This window comes from Balaenoptera physalus, assembly GCF_965194825.1.
Source record: "Balaenoptera physalus genome assembly, chromosome: 6".
Classification (NCBI taxonomy): domain Eukaryota; kingdom Metazoa; phylum Chordata; class Mammalia; order Artiodactyla; family Balaenopteridae; genus Balaenoptera; species Balaenoptera physalus.
Window position 1 is genome coordinate 21574830 of NC_138885.1, and position 25982 is coordinate 21600811.

Here is a 25982-nt window from a genome sequence, read left to right on the forward strand (position 1 = left end):
TACACCTAAATGTTTACCATAATGCCATATTTCCACCCCTTGCCCCAGGAATCAAGCAAAAAGGGAAAGATTCATATTCATGAATAAATGGAAGCAATAATTTATAATAGAAATAAATCCAATAGACAAGTGCAGAAAAAGTTATTTTGGTGAAAAAAAGTAGTTGGCAATTGAAAAAAGTTATTTCTCCAGTAAGACACCACATAACATAAAAACAACAGACCTTTTCCTACACATGAAAACAAAGGTCTTAGTTATAGAAATGACATACTATTGCAATCCAACTTTTTTTAGGCAAGAAGCACACTAAACAAAGGGATAAAACCTGTGTTGGTATAAAAGGAATGTGACATATAAGACAATCAACTTGATTCTTCTTCCTCAGAGTAAATCTTCCTGAATCATCACTCCCAGAAGCACTTCTCTGGCTAGTAGAGCTCCACCCAGACTCCACGCCAGAGGTGGAGGGCCACAGTTTCTCTGGTTACTTTCAATAGCTCAATCTTCAAGCAAGTAGTTAGGGTTAACTACTAAGTAGGGATCTTCTTCATAGCTCTCACTTCCTTCTGTGGAGCCTTTCAATCCAGCTTGGGTGAGCTCAATTAGAACATGATCCTATGAAACACAAACGTTTGTCCTCAGTTCTCCAGCAGTATTATAAGAATGCTAAGATACACAGGACTTGACCTTTCTTCTGAATGTTTGTGACTAACATTTTCTTTCATTTCCCCCCAGAAACTCTCTCAGAAAAAGGACTATATCTTAAAGTCAATATCAAGTTTCTGCTAAGTCACCTTCCCATTAGGATATAGACTTTTTCATACCATAAACTTCTTTTGAAAAATTAAGAAATATATCAGTAAGATTGACATTGTGATTTTAATCAGGTTCCCTAGCATATTACATCAACTACTTATAAATATAACTTCAAAAAAGAACATATGAATTTTACAATCATGCAATTATATAAAATCCTCTGATAAGTATGTTTATGATTCTGTTTATCACTCTGATAAAAGTGTTTAATTTTGCTTAATATTATGTTAATTTTTAATTATTGGCCACTGAACTCTTTTATGTACCATCCATTCATAATTCAGTTAGAAGTAGAATCTAAAGATAATTAACATGAAAAAATTTTCACTCTGACCTATTAACTAATCAAAAAAAAGCAGAACATGCCATGTGGCTTAATAAACTTGATGACAGATTTGAAGCCATGATGTAACTATAAGTCAGTCTAACATGTCCACAAATGAGAAGGACTCCTACCGAAGGCCCATACAGAGGAACTCAGGAAACAGTGATTTGATGCTAAGAAGGTGGAAAAGTCCCACAGTATAAGCACTAATTCCACAAAGAGGGACTGGACACTTTCAAGCACTCACTCTATGTACCAACACACCTTCATAGGAAGCACATTTGATTAGCACAGTATAAGTTCCTTAGTCTTCTGTATTGAGTTGGCTCAGGCGGTGAGTCAAACTTAAAAAGGTAAGTCCAATTTAGATCAGTTAATTTCACAATGTGTCCGAATGTGGATTTCTTGTGTGGACCATTTTATCTTACACTGATCTCAGGGCCACAAGGGAGGGAATGGCTGGCCTGATGCAAACACATTGCCCACCACTAACTAGATAGATAACTCTGAGCACAACGCCAGCCCAGTTCAGCTTTATTTTTATACATATTTTTCATTAAATTTTGAATGGAATAGTTCTTCCCACACCCCCATACCTGTAACCATAGACTCATCTAGTTCTATAGGGAAACAGTTTTTCAGATGACAAACCCTGATATGTGACAACTATAATATTTATATAGTGAGCAATGTGAAGTCAACTGCAATCTCTGCCATTTGAACAGAAAAATTCAATCATTTAACAAGTATTTGAGGCCTCTATGACTTAGGCACCACTGTAGATTCTGGGGACACAGTGGCTAAAGAAACAAAGTCCCTGTCCTCATGGTGCTTGCATGTTAATAAGAGAGACAAAATAAACACCCAAATAAAGACTATACTGCCAGGCAATGAGAAGCACTATGAAGAAACAAAGCAGGGTAAGGGGGTGACAGCAAGGAGGAGGCTATTTTGACTGGCCAGGCAAGAAGAACTTCTCTGAGAAGGTAACATCTGAGCAGACATCAGAATGGAGGACGGAATATGGGCAAAGAAACAAAGGGCATGTACAAAGGCCTTCATGCTTGGTGTGTCTAAGGAACAGTGACAAGGCCAGTGTCACTGAGCAGAATGGGCAAGGGGAAGAGGCTATGAAATGAGGTGAATGAGGTGGGCAGGGGCTTGCTTGTGCAGAGTTCTGCAGGCCGTGGTATGGAGACTGGATTTTATTCTAAATGTGAGGGAAGGACTAGAAGGAAGGGCACTAAAACAATTTGATTTGTTAAAAGATCTGTCTGGCTGCTGGGCAGAGAGCCACTGCAAGGGAGGACAGTTAGGAGGCACCCATGGAGGTCCAGGCATGGTGGCTTGGGTAGATGTGACGGTGGTGAGAAGAAAACAGAGAATACTGATACTGAAGGCAGGGCACACAGGATTTGCTTATAAAAGGAGAAGTTGTGAGGGGAAAGAGAAATCAAGGAATCAAGGATAATTCTAAGGTGCCTGGCTTAAAGCAACTGAGTAAGTGAAACACTGCAAGGAAAAACTGTTTTGAACACATTAAGTGTGAGACACCTATTAATTTGCAAGTAGGCAGTTAGCTACATACATGAGCAATTTAGAGGACAGGTGAGAGCTGGAGATATAAATATGGGAGTCATCACAAATGGTTTTCAATTCATAGAACCAAATGAGATCACTGAGGCAAGGAATATAAATAGAAAAGAGGTCTGAGGACTAAGCATAATACTTCATTTAAAAAGTGACAAGAGAAAGACTCAGGAAAAGAGAATAAGAGGAAATAACCAGTGAGAAGGAGAAGACCCAGGAGAACATGGTGACCCAGAAGCCAAGTGAACAAAGTATTTCTAGAAGGAGTGATCAACTTTGACAGATGCTGCTGACAAGTTGAATACTGAAAATAATCAACTGATTGGAGTAGTGAGAAGGTATGTATAATGGTCCTTTAAGAGAGTGGGAGAATGAACTGCCTAGGGAAAAGTAATAGCATCAGGCAGTGCTACTGTGAGGTCAGTGCTACTGTGAGGTCAGTGCTACTGTGACGTCGATAAGACAGAAGTAAAGAATTGTCCATTTGAGATTTGTGGTCATGAATTTAAAATAAGAGTTGGCACATGGTTGTATGCTTTTCTCCAGATACTTTTAACTGCTTAGATATAGGTATAGAAAACGAATTAGACTGAACCAAATCTGGAGTTTTGCCAAGCAAGTAATATAAAAAGAGAATGAAGTTGAAAGTATAAGAAAAAAGTGATCATGGGATAGATTTTAAGCTGGGTAATGGGGGAGATAAGAACATGAGGAAGGATAAAATGCAGAAAACAGGTGACAGTGGGCAGGACGCTCAAAGGTTTATGGTAAAGAGAGTGGAAAACAAAGGTTAAAAACACACAAATAATAAGACCCTAAATTCACTTTACCAGCTTTAAGTTCTGCTTATTTTAGCAGAAGAAATAAGTCAATTAATTGTTAATAATTCTCTCTTGTTTTATACAACTCCTAATTCTGACTAGATCCTAATGATTCAAAATAAATGAACATCTAATGAACCTACACAGATATGAGGCATGAACTCCCTCCGTAATACCTCAGCAAGCTTAATTCTATACGTACATAGTGGGTGAGTCGATAAATGACTTTCTCTATGATTCTCTTTTTATTTATCAGCTCCTCTTCAGAATCTATTTCTGATTCGATTTCCTTCAAGTACCAATTAACAAGCTCACTCCTCTTTAATGCCGACTCATCCTCTTCTGCAACAACAAAAAATACATTTAAAAAGGATTAAATTATCCTTGTAGCAAACTGTATTGCCAATTCTTGGAGTCTGCATGCACAAGATAATGTACAGAATAGATAACCTTCAATCTGTCAGAAAACATATCTGCTGAAATAAGATTTGCAATCTTCCAGCATAAGCCTGAAATAACGTGTTACATTACTTGAATTAAAGTATGCCTTACTTTATCCTGAAAACAAAAACCTAAAAAAATAGAGATTATAAGAAACAAGTTTCTTAAAGCTATAACGATTTTAAAGTATGAAGGTGTTTCCTTCACCTTCTCATGCTTCACCACCTATGACAATCTTTCAACAGCAGTTGAAAGCATAAATTAGGAATGAAGTCACAGCAAGCAAAACTGCTTAAATACAACTATTCCTCTTTGGAAAGGGGAACACTTTAGGGAATTGAGGTCAACCAAGGAGTGAAATCCATAGACGTTCACTCAAAAATAAAAAATTACCAATTTATTCCAGCAAGGTCTATCTTTATTGACTGAACTACCTGCCCTTTAGAGCCCAGAACTCTAAATTCACAAGAAAAGTTGGAACCTGGCAATATTTTAAACTATCACAGATATAAAGCATAATAAAAGAAAACTTCGTCTTGATTTTAGAAATTGCTAATAAAATACAAAATCAAAATAGGAAAATTTTAGCTTTACTGATGATGCCTCTGAAAAGTTTTATTATGGTTGTACTCAAATTTCAGTGGTTTGTCCAAATACTTTTGAGTAAGTAACCTCCTTGGTTTACAGTTTAAAGTTTTGCTAGGGGACTTCCCTGGTGGTCCAGTGGTTAAGACTCTGCACTCCCAATGCAGGGGGCCTGGGTTCGATCCCTGGTTGGGGAACAAAGATCCCACATACCGCAACGAACCCACGTGCCCTAGAGCCCACATGCAGCAACCAGAGAAGCCTGCGCGTGGCAACAAAGACCCAGAGCAGCCTAAATAAATAAATGAATTAAAAAAAGAAAACAGTTTTGCTAGAAAACAGCTGTCTATCTGAAGACTGTGAATTAATAACTTACCGGGCTGGGTGAATAGTGTCTTTTTTCTTTTTTTAGGGAAAGGAGGAAGACCTAGAATTTATCTGTGGAATGCACTGTGTGGGTGCTAATCATATCTTTGCTCCACTGATGGCTGGCCATGTTTAAAACTTAGTTGCATGAGAGAGAGAAAGAATAATGAAGTACAATGTGAACACAGGAATGTTTGCTCCCAAATCTTTTTATGTGAGAAGGGACTGGAACTAAAACCTGTCTGTCCTAGTGGCCTCTATACTGCCTTCTTTCCTCCTTCCCACTGGTCCACAGTTCCCAGGGGAATGAGGGCAGAAACTAAAGGGCTTAAATCTTTTAGTAAGCTAAGAAAATCTCTGGTGTTCTCTTCCTCCATCGCAGTTAGGACACTGTGATGAGAATATGTCCGGAAGCCAGCATACTGACAGTCAAATAAGAATTTTCTGATGGTTAATCACCAAATTGAAGTTTAAGTTCAACCTCTTGATTTAATCACTTTTCCTCTGCCTTGTGGCTAATTATAGGTTGAGAAAACTTGGATAGCATGGTAAAGCAGTTAAGAACAGGAAGGGTACTAATGTTCAGATATCACACTTTACCTACAGAGAAAAGAGGATTTTACTTCATTTCTAGTCTGGAATGTACTTGTGCTAATAGTCTTTTGAGTTCAATTACTTGTCTATGAAATATAAATACCCTAAGAGTCCATCCATTTTAAACAAACCCATTGTAAGGAAAAGTGACTTTGCATCTGTAAAAACATTTGTTAAGTGCATCTTTATATATTATCAGATCCCAAATTCGGCTTCACAAATATTAAAATAGGCCAAGGACATTAATGAGTCATAAACCTTTGACAATGAACTTGTGGGGAAATGTCTAGGCTGGTAGATATGCTGACATTCCCTAGTAGATTTTGTTTGCCAAAGTGAGCTTGTCTAACAGATTCTCATCTCTTCTGACAAAATAACACAATCTTTAGGAATCAGAAGTTGTTAGCTGATTCACTTTGTTATAAAGCAGAAACTAACACACCATTGTAAAGCAATTATACTCCAATAAAGATGTTAAAAAAAAAAAGATACGTTAGACAAAAAAAAAAAAGTTGTTTATGTGAATACAGCTTATGTAAATGACTCAGCATGTGAGCAGCACTAAGTATGGCCTCACCTTCTTCCATCTTTCTGAGGTGAAGCACAATAAGGTTAGAGATTCGGCAGTATTCGGAGAAGCCCAGCCTTAAGGAGGCTTTCGGAACAGAATCTTGGTTCATGTCTTCACTGTGGCCGTTAATTCCATTCACAGGAGCAGGGCTATCAGCACGACCTAAGTGAAATATTAACTGTTTGAATCTTGTTTCTGTGCCTCCAATACTCCCCTATTAAATGTTTATAAATATACTACTTATACTTTAATACTAATTTTAAAACAACCATATAGTTATACTCAGTATTTAGTAATTGTACAAATAAATTAGAAACTTTATAAATGCTACCAGTGAAGACAAAAACCCATTTGGAAGGGATGGGAAGATTGGGAGATAAAAGGATTTCATGATCTGAAAGTGCATTTGCAATATTAAGTCCACTATCTCCATTTTGGTGTTTTTTCTCTGTCTTTCAAGCATATATATTTTATATCAACTATTTAATTATATTTTAACTTAGAAACAGTTAATAAAATTCAATATCCATTTTTTCCCCTTTTGCTACATAGACTTCACAACCATCAGTAAGTGCACTTTTACCATGACATCTCAGAGAACATTTTGGTCCCTAACTCTAGAACAGTCATGAACAGACACCTCACCATGGATGCCATCTGGGCCCTCATCTACCTCCATCTGGGCATCTTCGTCTTGATCTAGATTGACATCAGGTGTTTCTACACGGATGATTGATTTATTCAGTAACCTGAAAGCTTCCTTCACATGTTTAGGCTGGACCTAAGCCAATCAAGATTAAGTAAATCAGTAAGCCAGTCTTTTTGACATACCAAACAGACTTTCTCCATATGAAATTACAGTGGCATTTTGGTTTTCTCACACTCTCCCTCTACACAACATAAAATATGAGAGAAGACCATAAATTCACCAGAATGGTTAAAAGGACCGACAATATTGAGAATGTAGACAACTTTAATTCACTGCTGTTGGGAATATAAATTGTTACAACCATTATGGAAAACTGATTTTCAGGCTTTACTAAACTGCACACACCTACAATCTATGACCCAATGATTCCACTCCTAGGTAAACACCAAACAGAAATGTACATACAAATACACCAGATGAACTAAAAGACCTGCACATCCCATAAGAACCCAAATTGGAAACTATCCAAATGTCCATTAATAGAAGAATGAGCCAATCACTGTGATACATTCACTGACAGTTATGTGTGTTTAACCACAACTGGGAGGGGGAAAAAAGGTTGAAAACAACCTAACTAACCATCAGGAAAAGTATGGTTAGACTACTATATAACCATAAAGAAAAAAAAAAAGGTTATCCTCAGAGAATGGTAGCAGTGACTGTAAACAAACTGAAAGGGTAGCTCTTAGAGAGCTTCCTGATCTGGGTATAGATTACATAGATATGTTCACTGAAAGTTAACAGAACTGTACACTTGTGATTTGTACACTCTGTACGTATGTTTTGCCTCAAAAAAAAGCTTACTTAGAAGAAAAATTACAAGTCTATTTGGGGGCGGGGGGAGATTGCTTTAAGTCCTTGTATAAATAACCAACAGTCTCTCTAAATCTACTCCCTTCCTAACAAGCTGAGCCCCTAACAACAGATAAACCTAGCAGAGCAGCCTTTTTTTTTTTTCTTTAAATACATTACCACCTGCAATGAAACTTTAAGTCATTTGAGAACAGTCAATATCAAGACATATCCTAGTAAGCTTACTGGTCTATAAAAATAAGAAAGAATACTTTGGAAAGAGAAAAATATCAAACTACTTATGGAGGAAAAATTAATAATCAAGGGCTGGCCTCAGATTTTCCCAAAGAACAAGTGATGTCAGGATACAGTAGAAAAATTTATAAGAAAAGAAAATATGAGCCAGAGGTTGGATGTCATTCAGGTAAAGAATACAAATAACCCTGTTGAACATAACACTCAGGGAATATTATTCCCATGAACTCATCTTTTTCATCAAACCCTTGAAAAAAGGCCAAATTTCAATCAGCAAAGTGATAAGTTAGAAATCATAACAAATTTATCTCCAATGATCATGCCTTGCACATATTTAGCTACAAAACTAAGACTTAAACAAACGTGGGAATTAAGAGTGACAGAGCAAAATGTAAATGGTATATGTCCTGAAGATAGAGGGGTACAGGGAGACCCGAGAGATGGGAGTAAATTTGCTGATAGCCCAAAAAATGAGAGGAAGATGTAAATAAACATTTCTCCAAAGACATACAGATGGCCAAGACGCATATGAAAAGATGCTCAACATCACTAACTACTAGAGAAATGCAAATCAAAACTACAATGAGGTATCACTTCACACCAGTCAGAATGGCCATCATCAAAAAATCTACAAACAATTAATGCTGGATAGGACATGGAGAAAAGGGAACCCTCTTGCACTGTTGGTGGGAATGTAAATTGATACAGCCACTGTGGAGAACAGAATGGAGGTTCCTTAAAAAACTAAAAATAGAATTACCATATGACCCACCAATTCCACTACTGGGCATATACCCAGAGAAAACCATTAATTCAAAAAGACATATGCACCCTAATATTCATTGCAGCACTATTTACAATAGCCAGGTCACGGAAGCAACCTAAATGCCTATCGACAGATGAATGGTTAAAGAAGATGCGGTACATATATACAATGGACTATTACTCAGCCATAAAAAGGACCGAAATTGGGTCATTTGTAGAGGCGTGGATGGACCTAGAGACTGTCATACAAAATGAAGTAAGTCAGAAAGAGAAAAACAAATATCATATATCAACACATATATGTGGAATCTAGAAAAATGGCACAGATCAATCTTTTTGCAAGGCAGAAAGACATAGAGAACAAACGTATGGACACCAAGGAGGGAAAGCGGGGGTGGAATGAATTGGGAGATTGGGATTGACAAATATATACACTAACTAATAGGTATAAAATAGATAACTAATGAGAACCTGCTGTATAGCACAGGGAACTCCACTTTGCTGTACAGTAGAAACTAACACAACACTGTAAAACAACTATATCCCAATTAAAAAAAAAAATTTTGCTGATTGCCTCTCACCTGTAACAGATGATAAATCAAGCCATGGATAAGCATATCTGACTGTGCAAAGGTAAACAGTAAAATATTATTTACTAAAATCAGGTGGTTGGGAGGGAAGGGAAGAAGAAAGAAGATGAAACATGCTAATTTTATCACTTCATAGTAGAGAACCAACAGAGAACTAAGGGTACAATATAAAGTTATAATAATAAAAGTAACCACTAAAATAAAATAACTTTCTGAGTCTCAGAACTACACACACAAGCAAAAGCAAAGTGACCACAAAATGAAAAATCATGTCAACTATAAAAAGAAACAAAAACAAAAACAAAAACCCAAATAAACCTATCTCTCATACCAATAAATGTAAATGGGTTTAACTTACATACTAAAAAAAATTTTGTTTGCATCACAAAACAAAATCCGACTCTATGCTGTATATGTATATAAGACACACTTAAACTTACTCAGAAATGCCGAAAAATAGTAAAAAGTTAGGCAAAGGGATACCAAACAAAGAAAGCAAGGTGGAGTTCAGGCCAAAAAGCATAAATGAGACAAAGTTAGAAGGTACAAATCTCAATGAAAATATATGTATCAGTTAAGAGAACAACAATATCAGTAAAATAGAAATTACAGGAGAAAAAAGGATAAATACAAAGAGACAATAACTATGTTGGTAGAGAAATAAAAACTATTCATAGGAGACTTTTCTTTTAATTAATTAATTAATTTTTGGCTGCATTGGGTCTTTGTTGCTGTGCGCAGGCTCTGGTTGCAGCGAGTGGGGGCTACTCTTCATTGCGGTGCCCGGGCTTCTCCTTGTGGTGGCTTCTCTTGTTGCGGAGCACGGTCTCTAGGCACGCGGGCTTCAGTAGTTGTGGCTCACGGGCTCCAGAGCGCAGGCTCAGTAGCTGTAGCTCACGGGCTTAGTTGTTCCGCAGCATGTGGGATCTTCCCAGACCAGGGCTCGAACCCGTGTCCCCTGCGCATTGGCAGGCAGATTCTCAACCACTGCACCACCAGTGAAGTCCCCATAGGAGACTTTTAACTTTCAATCTAGAGAAGATACAGTAGACCAAAAAACCCCACAAAAAAATAGAAAACCTATGTAACATAATAAGGTAACCTCTCCCTTCACAGATATATATAAAATTATATACACTGTAAACAGAGACTAGGCTTTCCATTGAAGTGCTCATGGAACACTTATGGAAATGGGCTCTGGGCTACAAAGCATCCAAAAAACCAAATTCCAAAAAACCAAAAAACTAAATGAAAAACATAGACATCATTTTCTAATCACAATGCAGTAAAATTAAAACAAGCAACCAAAAAAACACATTCTAACTGGATATTATTAAACTCTGAAACAACTCTTGGTAGTGGATACTTTTCTAGGAAAATGTAGCTTACCAAAACTGACCCAAGAAGAGATAGAAAATCTAAACAAGACTGACTTCCATGGCAGAAATTAAGAACCATGCACCCAAATTGTACACACTAGACCCGGAGAGTTTTACTTGAGAATTCATATCAGTAAAACAGCAGATAACTTTAATGCAATAGAAAACCATTCTAGAATAGAGAAAAAAGGGGAAAACTTTCAAAAATTTAAATGAAATAACCACGATAATAAAACAGACTGCAAAAACAAACGGAAAGCAATGTTTTTTATGAGTACTGCTTTAAAAATTCTAAATAACAGCAAACAGAAGCCAAATGCATTAAAAAAGTGGGATTTATTCCAGGAAGGCTTGACATTAGAAAGTCTATTAAATTATTTTTCATTTTAATAGATCCAGGAGAAAAAAAAAATCATGATTAACTCTATACACACTAAAAAGACAACTGGCCAAAAAAGAAAAAAATCAATCTTCTTGATAAAAATATTCAAGATATAATAATAAATGTATAGTTCCTATTGATAAAAACACATCGTAACAAAAAAAAAAAAAAAAAAAAAACACATCGTATCTCAGCCACAGAGCCAATTAGGAACAAGAAAAAAATGTCCAATGTCGTAATTATTAGACATTGTATTGCAACAGCAAAAGTAAATTAGTGGAGAATATGGGAAAAGATTAAGTTTACTTTTCAATAAGAATAGAAAGAAAAACATACACCATTTATCATTTGCAAATAAGAACAAAAATCTGGAAAATCAACAGACTCAACTGAAACACTACTACAAACAAAAGGTATCAGTATGGTACAAAACTAGCATACAGAAATCAATAGTTCATATATACAAGCAACAACCAGTTAAAATATAAAATGAAAAAAAGTCTACCTTCAATACCCACAAAAATAACAAAATATCAAGAAATAAATTCAACAAGAAACATGCAAAAATCATACGAACTTTAAAACCTATTGAGTGAAACAAAAGACATAAGTGGAAAGATAATGAGGTCTCTGGTACTCAGAACTGTTAACGAATATTTGCTTTTCTCATTCTAGACACCTGAAAGGAAGGCACTGCTTTAACCTCTTGAACTTAGGTATGGCCATGTTAATCCCTCTGACCAATGAAATGTGACCAGCAGTGTCATGTCATTTCTAGACAGAAGGTTAAGAAATGGCATATGATTCACCTTGTCTTTTCTCTGTCTTCTGTGATCATAGAAGTGTATGTCAAGAAAGCCTTTACATCAGCCTGAATTTCTGAGCGATGTGAAGCAGAGAGCCTCTGGCTAATAACATAAATGAACATGAAGCACGAGCAAAAAAATATAATTGTTTCTGTTTTAAACAGCTGAGATTTTTATAGTGGCATAATCTAGATTCTAACCGCTATTATGTTTTCTTAGACAGGAAAAATCATCATAAAGAAGTCAATTCTCCATATTAACATATAAATTTAACATACTCTCAATATCAATAATTTTTTTGGGGGTGTACTATTTTTATTTTATTCATATTTAAATTTCACCTCAAATACTGAGCTCAAGTATATGCTGGCTCTATGTTCAGATTTTTGAAATAAAGATAAATGGACAGATAGCTTTAAGGGTGAATGTATTTCACATTTCACAATATATTCAACAATCAGGGAAAATCTAGGGGGTGGTATAATTATATACCTTTATACATTTAGTAGCACAAGTATAGGGACAAGCCATGCAATTGGAGGAAAAACCCATTTCAGGGCTGAACAGAGAGGTCCTTGAATGTCAACAGAATCTGCCCTTGACTTCAGACAAACCAAGGAGTCTGTCAGTATGCAAAAACCACTGAATTCAGGAGCAATAGGATAGGTATTAAGGAATTGGTTCTTGCCAATCAGGATTATGTGGGCCAGTCTGAAGTGAGCAGAGGTGGCTGGAGGCTGGAAATGTTGTAGCTCAAGTTCAGAATCTGTAGATTAGAACAACAGTCTAGAGACAGAATGGTTAGTGCTTTGTTCAAAAATTCCTGGGTTTTCCAAACAAGTTCCTAGGATGCTTTCCTCAAACAGTGAATATCAATAATCAATAAAAACCAAAACAAAATAAAGCCAGCTGGCTATTAAGTTCACAACAGCCAAAAGAGAACAATGCAGTGGAACATGCATTGGAACAAAAGTGCAACAGTGCAGTGGAACAAAAGAGAACATTTAAAATATTGTGGTACTAATGCAAGAGGAGGCTGAGACAGCACAGGAACAGAATTCAGAAAAAGATCCTAACAAGCACAAGAATTTAATATATAATAAAAGTGTACCAAACCAGTATGGAAAAGATGGATTGTTCAGTAAGTGGTGTTGGAACAACTAGGAAACTAGCTGAAAAAGAATCAACTGATTTACACCTCACATCTTACAGCAGGATAAATACCAAATGTTTGAATGATTTAAATACAAACAATGAAACCATCTAAATGCCTGAGGAAATCCTGAGAAAATTCTTTTATAATCTTAGAGTGGGGGGAGGCCTTTCTAATAAAACAATAAGTAAAAAATGAACAAAGAATATGATCATAAAAGGAAGTAGAAATGGCTCTTAAATATATGCAAAACACTCGATTTTATTCAGGAACTGTATCTGTGTATATATATATGCATATATATGTATATTTATTTCATATCATGTGAATTTGCTACCTACTGAAAAACCAAAAAAAGGAAAGAAAAATCTGTTAGAAATTCTCCAAGACAGGTCAGTTCTGTGAAACTCATTTTAAGAAACATTACAATGAAGAAAAAAAAAAAGGTACAAATGTTAGCATGGTTTTTAAGAATTCCCCTCCATCATGGCCTATTCTTTCTCTAGATTCCACTACATTCCTCCCAATACCCTACACTCTTGCTAAACTTTCCACCTTCACTCTAAAAATGCCTACCAAAATTCTATACACCCTTCAGTGATTCAGTTTAAATGTTGGCATCTCCCCAAACCCTCCACCTTTGTTATGAAAGAATTCATTGATCTCTGTACTCTTTGCTGATGACACTCTATCATAATATCCTCTCTCATATTTCACATGCTTAATTAAACATATGTCTTGCTCCCACCAAACTATCAGCAATGGAAGACAGGGGCTCTTTTATTCATCTCCTAACTTACAAAGATGTCCATTAAATGTCAGGAGAATCAAAGAATAACAAGTAAGACAGTGTGAAAGTATTTTGTAAACAGTAAAGCACCACATCAGAGAATTTGAAAAATTAGACAAAAGGAAAAAAGCCAAAAAATGAAATCTATGGGATAGAAATGGTGAATGAAGTAAGAACAGTGGTTACTTCTGGGGAAGGAAGGGTGCAAGGGAACTTTCTAGGATGATGTAAACCTTCTATGTTATGAGCTGAGTGGCCACAAGGGTGTATGTAAAAAGTCAAAGTTGTACATTTTCCTCTATGTGAATTATACCTCAATCATACTATTAAGAAAAATAGCCAAACTCCTTCCTCAAACAAAATCTTACACTGTCTAAAATATAAAGCTAGATAAAAGCAGGGCTTATTTGCCTGAAGCAGAGATGACGGCGTCCTTCCATTCTGCTCCCCATTTACTCCCTAAATACCCACTGACATGTACCTGTAGAACCCAGGGCTCAAAGAACAATTTAATATCCACATGTTATACAAAGGAGGAGAATTCCCTTCTTAGGACTGGAGGCTACATCATCATATCTGTATCCCCTGCCCACAGGCCTAGCACATTGTAGGGTTTAAACAAATTTTCCTTGAATGAATGGCATTAATCTTGAACTCACTTCTATATGTATGTACTCTATAATCTATGTCATGATTATCTCATTATCATTAATCTAACTAGTACATTCAATAAATGGTTGACAGCAACATTCTTCAAGGGAAAAACCCCAGGGTCAGGGGTCATGTATCCTATGAGCACTCAACAGTTATATAAAAATAAATCTGCAGCGAATGCTAGTATGTCCTATACCAAACATAAAAACAGCTTGTAAGCCAACAAATCAATTTCTCTTTCCCATTATGTTAGAGTGACTTTGATACCTCATCACAGCAGTGCATCCGAGCCATTGCTTCAGAGAGACGGATCATGCTCTCAAGCTGTCGCACTGTAATCCTCCATGAAGACTTGGTTACTCCAGAACCATCCCTCTGGCGGAGGCGTTTATACTGTTCCACAATGAAGTCCTCTGACTCTTTAGAAATCTGTTTCAGAATATCAGTGAAGTCAGAGCATTTCTCTACTTAATGGGAGTGGCTTTAAACATTAAGTTTAAGAGCCTCCCAGGTGAAGATACTCTGGGGGAACTGAGAAGGTCCAAACTTTGAAACCAATGACAAGAAATTAATACTGAAATGCCTTTCAAAAGAAACTAATACAAAGGAGGACTATGAATTCCATGTACTAATTTTATGAATAGGAAGACAGCAGAGTTAGTATTTAAGCAAATGACCATTTCTAAACAATGTATACTTTTATACCCAAGATGCCAAAGCTCATTAAACAAATTACTACTCAGGCTATTCTTGAGGCTCAGTTAATTAACTTATGCAGTCTTTGAGAAAAAGATAAGTCAATATATATAATACTGCCCCCTATCAGTGGCTTCACGTTCTGTGGTTTCAGTTACCTGCGGTCACCTGAAGTCTGAAAATATTAAATAGGAAATCTCAGAGATAAACAATTTCATAAGTTTTAAATTGTGCACCATTCTGAGAAGTGTGATGAAATTTTATGCTGTCCAATGTCCCACCTGGGACGAGAATCATCCCTTTATCCAGCGTATCCACACTGTATATGTTACCTGCTTATTAGTCACTTAGTAGCCATTTTGGTTATCAGATCAATTGTTAGGGTAACATAGTGCTTGTGTTCAAGTAACCCTTATTTTACTTAATAATGGCCTCAAAGTGCAATAGTAGTAATGCTGGCAATTCAGATATTCTCTTATTGTGCCTAACTTATAAACTGAACTTTATCACAGGTATGTACGTATAGGAAAAAACATCGTACATATAGGGCTTGGTACTATCTGTGGTTTCTGGCATCCACTGGGGGTCTTGGAACATATCCCCTACTGTATATATACCTTATTATTAGTTAAATAATAACAACCTTATTATTAGTTAAATAATAACAACAAAATGAGGCATACTAAAGAATACTGTTTTTCAGAGCAAGGAACTAAGCATATTAAGGAAGCATGCCAAGGTCAAGAGGGACCAGCACAGTCATGGAGAACAAATGCCTCTGCAAACAAAAGCACTTTACCCTTCCCTTGGGACAGTGAGAGTCAATCCCAATATTATGGATAATCAAGTGAAGGTGACAGATAATTAAAATCTAAGCATAACTCCCAAAAGTCAAGCCAGAAAGAGTGTAAAAACCTCAACAAGAATCAAACAAATTTTTTTTTTGTACTCTACTTTAGGAAAATGTCAAAAAAAATATGCATTTTGGAGGTTTATCTTAAAAATAAATGTCCAAGTGAGCACCCTGGATCTTGTACTGTTAAAGAGTTACTCATGTTCATTACAGTAACCTAGAGGAATCCAAGCTTTCCTCAGAGACAGATTCGAGAGCATTCAGTAGACTACTGATTTAAGCACATGCAGTTTTAAGATTCTTAGGAATAATGGTTGAAATAAAAGGGTATCCTACTTTACTTGGTTATTCAAAACTGTTCACCCATAAAAATCTTTTTATTAGTACCTAAAAAGTAAAAGAAATGGAATTTTTCAGACTTTTAAAAAATTCCCTTTTCTCAAGTCTCTCTGAGGAAACAAACTGTTCTCAAAAAAACCAAAAAGAAACCAAAAAACCCAAACCGAAATCAAACCAACCAACCAACCAACCAAACGACCTTAAAGAAACACCCAAACAAGTCAGGTTCAGTTAATTTCCATACAACGCTTTTGTTTAAATGCCACTTTCATATACTCATTATGCCCAATTACAGTACAAAAGGGCAGGTTACCTTGGGTTTAAACTGTCTCGCAAAAAGAAGATATCTCCTGATATCATCAACGGAATACACACGATCAATTGAATCTTCAATTCTTGAATGCAAGTCTACTATTCGCCTGGCAATAGCATAATCTGTAACCTAATTCAAAATAAGAAAATCATTTTAATCAGTTATAGTAATATCCACTCCAGACTATCCCAGGCATTAAGAAATTTTTTATAGCTAACAACAAGCTCTAATATGCCACTGTAAGATGTATTAATGGGTTCAAGTTTCTGACGAAAATTTAGTACCACATCCAAAATCAAAAGTTTAAATATATACCTTTGCCTTATTCTAAGACTATTCCTGAAGGAATTTACTGACTTTAATATGGCAGAAATAAGATTTCTAGGGCCCTAAGTGTGTCTAGAAGCATTAATTCATGCAACCCTCACAAAAAAATTTATTAGGTAGATAATATTACCCCCATTTTACAGATGAATAAATTGAGGCCTGGAAAGATTAAGTAACTTGTCCACACAGTTAGTAATAGAGCAAGGATTTGAAGAGTCTAGTTTCAGAGTCCAACCTCCTAGCCACTACATTACATTGCCGCTTATGAACATACGAATGATGATCATCATAGAACCGTTAACATTGAAAAAAATAAAATCATACTAAAAATATGCAATTTACTCTCAAATAGTACAGAAAAATAAAGTAGAGATACAGAGCAAATGGTAAAGCAAACGGGGCAAAAAGTTAATATGTGAACTGAATAAAGGGTATATGAGTATTATATGCACTATTGTGTTTCCTGCAACTTTTCTGTAAGTTTGAAATTATTTCTAACTAAAAAGCTAAAAAACTAATTTAGTAAATTATGTATAGACAGAAATATATGAAAATCAGACAATGCCCAACAATGGGGGGGAGGGGACTAGGTTAAACATTTATATAGATTTGTGAAGGAAAAGAACAAAACCCAAACATAAAAAACGAAAACCCTCTAAACATTCACATTAATGGAAGGCAAATTTTATCTAGATAAATTTAAAATTTTGCTGTAAGCAAGAGGGTATGCATTGTACCTAATGTAACATAGGACCTCCATGCTCAGCAGTTAAAAGTACAGTACAACATGACCTTCTACAGAAGGTCATTTTGTACTTCTGTGCACATCTGAGATGTGCAATGTTGTTAAATATTTAAGTCTAAGTATAAATAACTCTAATACTAACATGTTAGAATGTAAGTAAATCTGCAGTTTAAAAAAATTTTTTTTCTTTTATTTACTTATTTATTTATGGCTGCATTGGGTCTTTTTTGCTGCGCGCGGGCTTTCTCTAGATGAAGCGAGAGGGGGCTACTCTTCATTGCGGTGCACGGGCGTCTCATTGTGGTGGCTTCTCTTGTTGTGGAGCATGGGCTCTAGGTGTGCGGGCCTCAGTAGTTGTGGCACACGGGCTCACTAGTTGTGGCTCGCGGGCTCTAGAGCACAGGCTCAGTAGTTACGGCGCACGGGCTTAGTTGCTCCGCGGGATGTGGGATCTTCCCGGACCAGGGCTCGAACCTGTGTTCCCTGAGTTAGCAGGCAGATTCTTAACAACTGCGCCACCAGGGAAGTCCCTAAATCTGCAATTTTATATTCAATCTTAACACTCTTACATAATTAGGAAAAAAAAAAGTGACACATGCCATAATTTGATAGGAAGACAGAGGAAGACAAATGACTCAATTTGAAAAAAAAAAAAAAAAAAGAAATTTGTTTGGTACCCCAGTTCTTTTCAACCTTAATGAAAGAACAAAAACAAAAACAAAAATCTAATAAAAATCTTAAAGAGTATGGTTGGGAATTAACTGAAATACTTTTTATTTGAGAATTAAAAAAACAGTAACAAGGGGACTTCCCTGGTGGTCCAGTGGTTAAGAATCTGCCTTCCAATGCAGGAGACACAGGTTCGATCCCTGGTCAGGGAACTAAGATCCCACATGCCATGGAGCAACTAAGCCCGCGCGCCACAACTATTGAGCTCGCACGCCACAACTACTGAGCTTGTGCACCTCAATTAGAGATCCTGAGTGCCACAAACTACAGAGCCCACGTGCCCTGGAGCCTGTGCACCAAAACTAGGGAAGAGAAAACCTGCATGCCACAACTAGAAAGAAGCCTGCGCAACACAACAAAAGATCCCGCATGCTGCAACTAAGACCCAGTGCAGCCATAAATAAATAAGTAAATAAGTAAGTAATAAATCTTTAAAAAAAACACACAAAAAAACCCAAAAACAAAACAAAAACAGCAACAAAACCAAAAAACTTGATATTCCTCAAAACAATTAAGCAGAACCAGCAATTCAAGTGATTTTCAGTTGCTTAATAAACCTCTGTCCAATCCTGTGCCACTCTGACAGAAATGAAAGGTCAGTGCCAACACATGCACCAGTTCTTCAGGAGTACATCCTCCAGGCTTGTCTCACTCAATTACTCCAACTGGAAATAATAAAGGAAGCTCAGAGCGATAGCTCATGTAGTTACCTCATTACATTCATCCACAAGTATAAAGAAGAGATCAAATCGGGACATGATAGGAGCTGACAAGTTTATATTCTGTTTCAATGATTTTGATCTGTCATAGTGTCCACCGATTGGGTTTGCTGCTGCCAAAATGGATGTCCTGGCATTTAGAGTAGCCTGACCACAAAAGGAAAAATTGTGACAGGTTTAAAAAGACAACTGTAATGGCATATGACAAAATGCTCAACCTCATTCATAATTAACTAAATGCAAACCAAAAGAGTAAGATATCATCTTTCACCCAGTGAATCATCAAAATTAAAGTCTGATAATATATAGCAACAGGTACTCCCATATGATGTTGATGGTATGATGTTCACACCCTTTAAGCCAGCAATTTCTTACTAAGAACTTACCTTGCAGCTAGGTACAGGAAGATGTGTACAAGGATGTTTACAATATTGTTTTTAATACTAAAGGCTGGAAATGACCTGAATGTCACTCTTCCTTATAAGAGTCTAATGAGCCAAACGGGGGTATGTACAATTGAAAATCATGGAGTAATAAAAAGACAAGTGGATCTAATATATACTGGTATAGAAAGATTACCAAAATAAAATTATGAAGTTAAATGAACAAGGAACAAAACTGTATGTGTATTATGCTTATTTATGATAAAATATTCCTAAAAGGGACATAAACTCAGCAGATACTTCTGAGTATCTATTGGTGCTAGGAGTTGGAGGGGAAGATTTCTCTTTTTAACTTATGTTTTAATGTATTGCTTACATTTTTCTTAACTATTTGAATGTATTACTTTTATTTTTAAAGTTTGATTTCTCTCTAATGCTAGTTACAACATTGTACTTATTATTTTCGTTTAAATAATCCGTCAACTTGATTAATAATCCTCAAGGCTGTGTTTTCCGTTTCAGTAAACTGCATTTCATGTTGAAGTAATGCATTTTATCCAAGTGATCATCTAGAGCTACATTAATCTACAAGGCTAAGGCATGATGCAATGGAACAGAAGTGGACACACATACCTTCACTCCTGCTTTAGTGATGGAGATGGTCTGCTGTTCCATAGCTTCGTGAATAGCAACTTGATCCCGCACCTCCATCTTATCAAATTCATCAATACAACATACACCCTGTAACCAAACAAACCTAGCATAAGAAACTGCCTTTCAGATGTCAAACTGCAAGGAAACTCAAAGTTTGCTACCACAGAGACCTTTCAGTTCTTTTAAACAACTAAGATAGGTAAGTAAGCAATCCTAACTCCCTCTACTAAAGATAGTACAATAGTTCCCAGAGCTCGAGGGAACCATACTCTTTTGACTCATTTTAAACCAAGAGTGAAACTAAAAACATGCAGTTACTTACTGCACTTTTATTCAACATAAAAACCTAGTGTAAATCTCAGGGTCAAAATATTCTGGGTTACCTCAGTGTTGACTTTAGACTGGGAAAGTGAAGGATGGAGTTGGAACATAATGTTTATAAGTATATATAGCTACAATTTACACACATTCACAGAGCTAATTGATCTGTGACAAATACATGCGAAATGCAATAGATATACTCATAGATGTGTCACAGTCTAGAAAGGAAAACTGCTCAGAAGTACTAGTCACAGCAAACACAAGCTCAGGGCACGTAATATGTTCTAGAGAAGTTCAGAAAGTGCTGATTAATGATGACAATCCCAATTTCTAAATTAATAAAACCATGAATTATTTACTAAAAGTACTTATTAAAAAGAGGACATCTCCTTAATGGGAACTTATAGGCCTTTACTGATAGGGTAGGGGATATTCTGATTTCTTTATACCCAAGAGGGTAAAATGTTCTTACATTATCAGCCAGCATCAAAGCTCCAGCCTCAATGACAAACTCATGAGATTCTTCATCTCTCACAACAGCTGCTGTTAAGCCAGCAGCACTGGATGCTTTGCCACTGGTGTAGACAGCTCTGGGACTGAATTCCTCCACGTGCCTGTTCAAGGTTATCATATTCATTAACATATGACTACAAAGCATCCTTTTCAGGATTATCAGCTGGTTATGGCTTATGTCAGGTAAGAATTTAAATTTCTAAAAGAACATTTGAAAGCGGCATTAAGAAAAAAAAGCAATTCATAAAGACACATGCCATAGACCAAATAGAAAGCCTTTTCTCCTTTGGTCTTTTAAATAGGTCAAATCCATTCCTGTTAAAGGAAGATGAAGTCCATACATGGCAAAAACAATCGATAATAAAGAGTTCAGCAAAAATGATCTATTAGAAGGCCTTGCACTTAAAATGAAAACAAACAAAAACAAAACAAAGCAAACAAACAACAACAACTACAACAAAAAAATGAAAACAAAACTAGATGGGAGATTTATTCCAAAAAGGCAAGGCTGGTTTAACATCTAAGATTCAATAACGTGCCATATTAAAAAATGATAAGAACCACCTAACAGATGCAGAAAAAGCATGTCAAAAAATCTAACACCCATCATGATAAAAACTCAACTAACTAGAAGAGACTTTCCCTCAATCTGGTAAAGGGCATCTATGAAAACCCACAGCTAACATCGTACTTAAGGTAAAAGGCTGAATGATTTCCCCCTAAGAGCAGGAACAAGACTTAGGGGTCTGCTCTTGCCACTTCTATTCAACATTATACTGAAAGGTTCAGCCAGGGCAACTAAGCAAGAAAAAGTCACCCAGATTTGAAAGAAACAACAACTATCACCATTCGCAGTTAACATGATCTTGTCAACAGAAAATCCTATGGAATCCACTAAAACAGTTAGAACTAATAAGTCAGTTCTTGCAATGCTGCAAGATAAAAGATCAATAATTGTATTTCTACACACTTGTAATAAACAACCCAAAAATGAAACTACAAAAACTGTTCCATTTACAATAGCATCAAAAAGAATAAAATGCTTAGGAATAAATTTAATAAAAGAAGAGCAAGCTTATACCCTGAAAACTACAAAACATTATTGAAAGAAATTAAAGACCTAAATAAATGGAAAGATATCCCATGTTCATGGATCAAAAGACTTAATATTGTTAAAAAGCAAACATAATCGTGTATAATACCGCTCAGAGGCAACAATGCAGTACATCTTTCTGTGGTGGTGGTGGGAGAGGTGGGAGGCAGGGGCAGAGGAAATGAGGAGAAAAAAAAGAGAATTCTCTTAACACAGGACTGTTACCTTCAAATCTAGAACTCAGTCCCTGATATACTTGAAGGAAATAGTATTTAGTTACAAAACTTCAACTAAAAATGTTTCAGGTTCTAGAACATTGCCATGTTAAAAATTTCCCAAACAAATAAAGGAAAGGCAGCTTGATATAATATGAAGAGCACATGCTTTGCAGTCAAAATGCTGAGTTCTAATATTCATGGCTTAAGAGTCACTTGTCAGCTCTATGAAGTTAGGGAAATTACTGAGGCTCAGAGAAGTTTTGATTGCCTCCCTAAAAAAAGAGAATAATATTACATGCCTGTCTGGATGCTGGTAGGATAAGACATAACACACACACACACAGCACCAAGAACACAGCAAGTGCTCAAAAACTGGTTGCTATTATCTTGACCTCTAAGTTTCTTAAAAGTTTGAAAGTAAGCAAGTATTTTATTATAGCTTTTAAAAATAAGCAAAAATTGCTAAAGTAGTACTCATACTGATAAGTTTAGCATAAAATGTCTCATCTTTATCACACTGTTTTTGGAAAGAGTGTCCTATTTAAGAACCTTAAGGATGTTTGTATTCTTAATCTCAGCAATCCTATGCCTAGGAATTTACCCAAAGGAAAATAATAAAATAAAAACTTATACACATTATGATGTCCACTGTATTTGACCATTAAAATAAATTACTGTTAAATTGTCTAATATCAGGCTAGGGGAATGATTTTGTAAGTTATACCAACAAAAAACAACAATCGTGAAAATAAAGAAACATGGAAAAATATTTAGGGTAAATTAAAATTAAAAATATGCATGCTGTGACTTATAACCATCAAAATATATATTCATATATTCAAAGACTTTTACACAGATTAAAAGAATTCTATGTGGGATTGGAATTACAATTTTTCCCTAATCCAAAAAATTGTAAAATGTTGTTACATTCTACTTAACAAATTAAGGTGTACTTAACCTAAGAGAGTTATATATTCAACAGTCATAATTTATACTCCTGCTCTGGTAAGGGCACACTGACTGCATTCTTGGTAGCACAGAAAGCCTGGAACTACGCATATTGTTTTCTCTGCTGTACTATCTCAGGCAAACACTTACTTGAGAAACTGGCTCTTAGCTGTACTTGGGTCACCAACAATGCAAACATTTATGTCCCCTCGAAGAGAGGTTCCTTCCCCTGTTGTCTTTGGAACACCACCAAAGAGCATCAGCAAGACACCCCGTTTTACTTCGTCATTGCCTGAAATGAAAACCCAAGGTATTTTTCAACATGAGGTTAAACAATTTCACAGGAAACTACAAAGGCATATTTACCAACCAAAAGAGCAGAGACAGCTGAAGCAAAGCTAAGACTAGAGTGAAAATATCTGGTTCTTGTCCTGTGAACGTAAAGTCACCCAGTCACTGTCCTAATGTCTTCACCTTATCATAGATGCCAATGCTCACCATTCTAAGAGCCTCTCCTTGTCCGTAAGTCCTACTTCCTAAACAAAGCCTTTCCCTATGTCACAGTCCTCAAACATCTCTCCCCATAAATAAACTATGTCCACTACAGCCTACCACATTTACTAGTTCTTTCTAAAGGCAAGTCTTACAGCTCTACCAAGAGTTTGAGGAAATGGTCCATGACTTACTTCTTTTGTATCAGGTACAGTGACCCGTGCTGAATATAAATACAAGCTAATTGAACTGATATGGATTAGATAAGATGCTGAATGTGATTTACAGCTGCTTCTAAGAACTGTTTATAAATGCAATATAAGAAGGAAATGCACAATTTAAAAAAAAGACAACACCAGATTTTTAGAAATGTGACATGGGAAGAAACGTTTTTCCGTTTTAATTATTATGACTTTCTGTGAATTCCATCAACAAAGTGCTAGGTACATTTATACAAAACACTCCTTAAAAGCAAAAAATTAAAAATCCATTCCATAAACAAAATTTCTCTGACTCATAACCTATATGAAACAAATGTGTTGGAGGTGTGGTAGTTTTAAAATGGTCCACAAATTATTTGATAATCCTCTTTTCTAGATGGGGCTTAATTCTCCTCTCCTTAAGTGTGGCTGGGCTTAGCAACTTGCTTCCCACAGATAGACTATGGTAGAAGTGAAGGTGTGTAACTTCTGACACTAGGTCCTGAGAAGCACTTTGCTTCCTCCTTGATCTGCTCTCTTGGATTGCAGGCTCTGGGGGAAGCCAGCTGCTGTGTTGTGAGGACACTGAACCAGCCCAATGGAAGAGACTCATGTGGCAAGGAACTGAGGCTTCCAGTTGACAACTAGCACTAACATAAGCAGTGAGTGAGCTCCCTTGTCAGTGGATTCTCCAGCCCAAGTCAAGCCTTCAGATGACTGCAGCCCCAGATGACGTCTTGGCTACAAACTCATTAGAGACTGAGCCAGAACCACCTAGCTAAGTCTCTCTCAAATTTCTGACCTATATTCTGTATGAGATAATGTTTGTTGCTTCAAGCCATGAAGTTTTGGGATAATTTGTTATGTAGCAACAGATTAATTTACGGGGGAATGGAGCAACATAAAATTTGACACCTACTCATTATAAGGGAGGACACTCTAAAATCCACAAAGGATGATTAACATAAAGAATTTCAGTTCAATTTCATTGACCAAATATTTAAGTAGAAAAAAAGGTTACCTTTCAATGATTAAAAGTATATACCTAGGGACTTCCCTGGTAGTCCAGTGCTTAAGAGTCTGCCATCCAATGCAGGGCACGCGGGTTCAATCCCTGGTCAGGGAACTAAGATCCCACGTGCCGCGGTGCAACTAAGCCCGTGTACCACAACTAGAGAGCCTGCATACCACAACTACTGAGCCCGCATGCTCTAGAGCCCGTGTGCCACAACTAGAGAGAAGCCCGTGCACTGCAGTGAAGAGCCCGCACACCACAATGAAAGATCCCACGTGCCGCAACGAAGACCCGATACAGGCAAATAAATAAATAAATAAATAAATACTTGTAAAAATCCCAATAGCTTAAAAATATATGTATATACCTAAGAGAAATACCCATAATCTTATGAATTCTTGCCATAACTCCAACTGAAAATGGAAGATAAGGATGGAAAAAACAAGGGTAAAGCATGAGATCTGAAAATTTAGTCAAATCCTCAACACACAAGGGGATTTAATGACAGTGAGCAGCTAGTAACCAAGAGCTAAGAAAATATGAAAGAAACCACAAGGTATAGGCATAGTACATATAACCAAAAAACATCAAGAAATCTCTCTCCACCATGAAAACTAAAAAGAAAAACAAGATCAGGATATTAATCTGGCATATTAGAATATACTTAAGTGCAGTTCTATCCTAAAGCCAGAAAAAAAGAAGACTAAATGACCTTTTTTTTTTCTTTTTAAAAAACATTGTGGTAGAGTGACGGGGGCTCGGTGATGGCTGCCCTGCAGGCGCACAAACGGCTGTTGGGAGGCTGCTGTGTGGCGGCCGCCCAGACCTTCTCTGTCTGAGCCGTGGTTCCTGAGTCCGGGGTCCCATTTCCTGGAACCTTCATATTTAAAGTACTACATGAAAACGAAAAGAAAGGTGATGAATGCCGCCGGCAAGCTGAGATTGAGTCCTAATGAGGAAGCCTTCATTTTAAAGGAAGATTATGAAAGAAGACGAAAACTAAGATTGCTACAGGTTCGAGAACAAGAAAGAGATATTGC

At 36.4% G+C, this 25982-nt stretch overlaps 1 protein-coding gene across 2 annotated transcripts in view; it reads right to left on the reverse strand.

Annotated features, from left to right (window-relative positions):
• Positions 1-76: 76 nt before the first annotated feature.
• The window catches only part of MCM6 (minichromosome maintenance complex component 6), a 43124-nt gene continuing 17218 nt past the window's right edge, over positions 77-25982 (reverse strand). Inside the window, exons 8-17 of one of the 2 annotated variants that reach the window (XM_082465823.1) lie at positions 23386-23527; positions 20936-21077; positions 20122-20229; positions 19097-19252; positions 16586-16714; positions 14652-14813; positions 6755-6890; positions 6116-6271; positions 3755-3894; positions 77-615 (exon numbers count right to left, since the gene is read on the reverse strand). In XM_082465823.1, coding sequence (XP_082321949.1) covers positions 499-615; positions 3755-3894; positions 6116-6271; positions 6755-6890; positions 14652-14813; positions 16586-16714; positions 19097-19252; positions 20122-20229; positions 20936-21077; positions 23386-23527 — 1388 coding nt within the window. In that variant the 3' untranslated portion in view covers positions 77-498. The remainder of the gene's footprint in view (positions 616-3754; positions 3895-6115; positions 6272-6754; positions 6891-14651; positions 14814-16585; positions 16715-19096; positions 19253-20121; positions 20230-20935; positions 21078-23385; positions 23528-25982) is intronic. The other variant, XM_082465824.1, reaches the window with a different exon arrangement.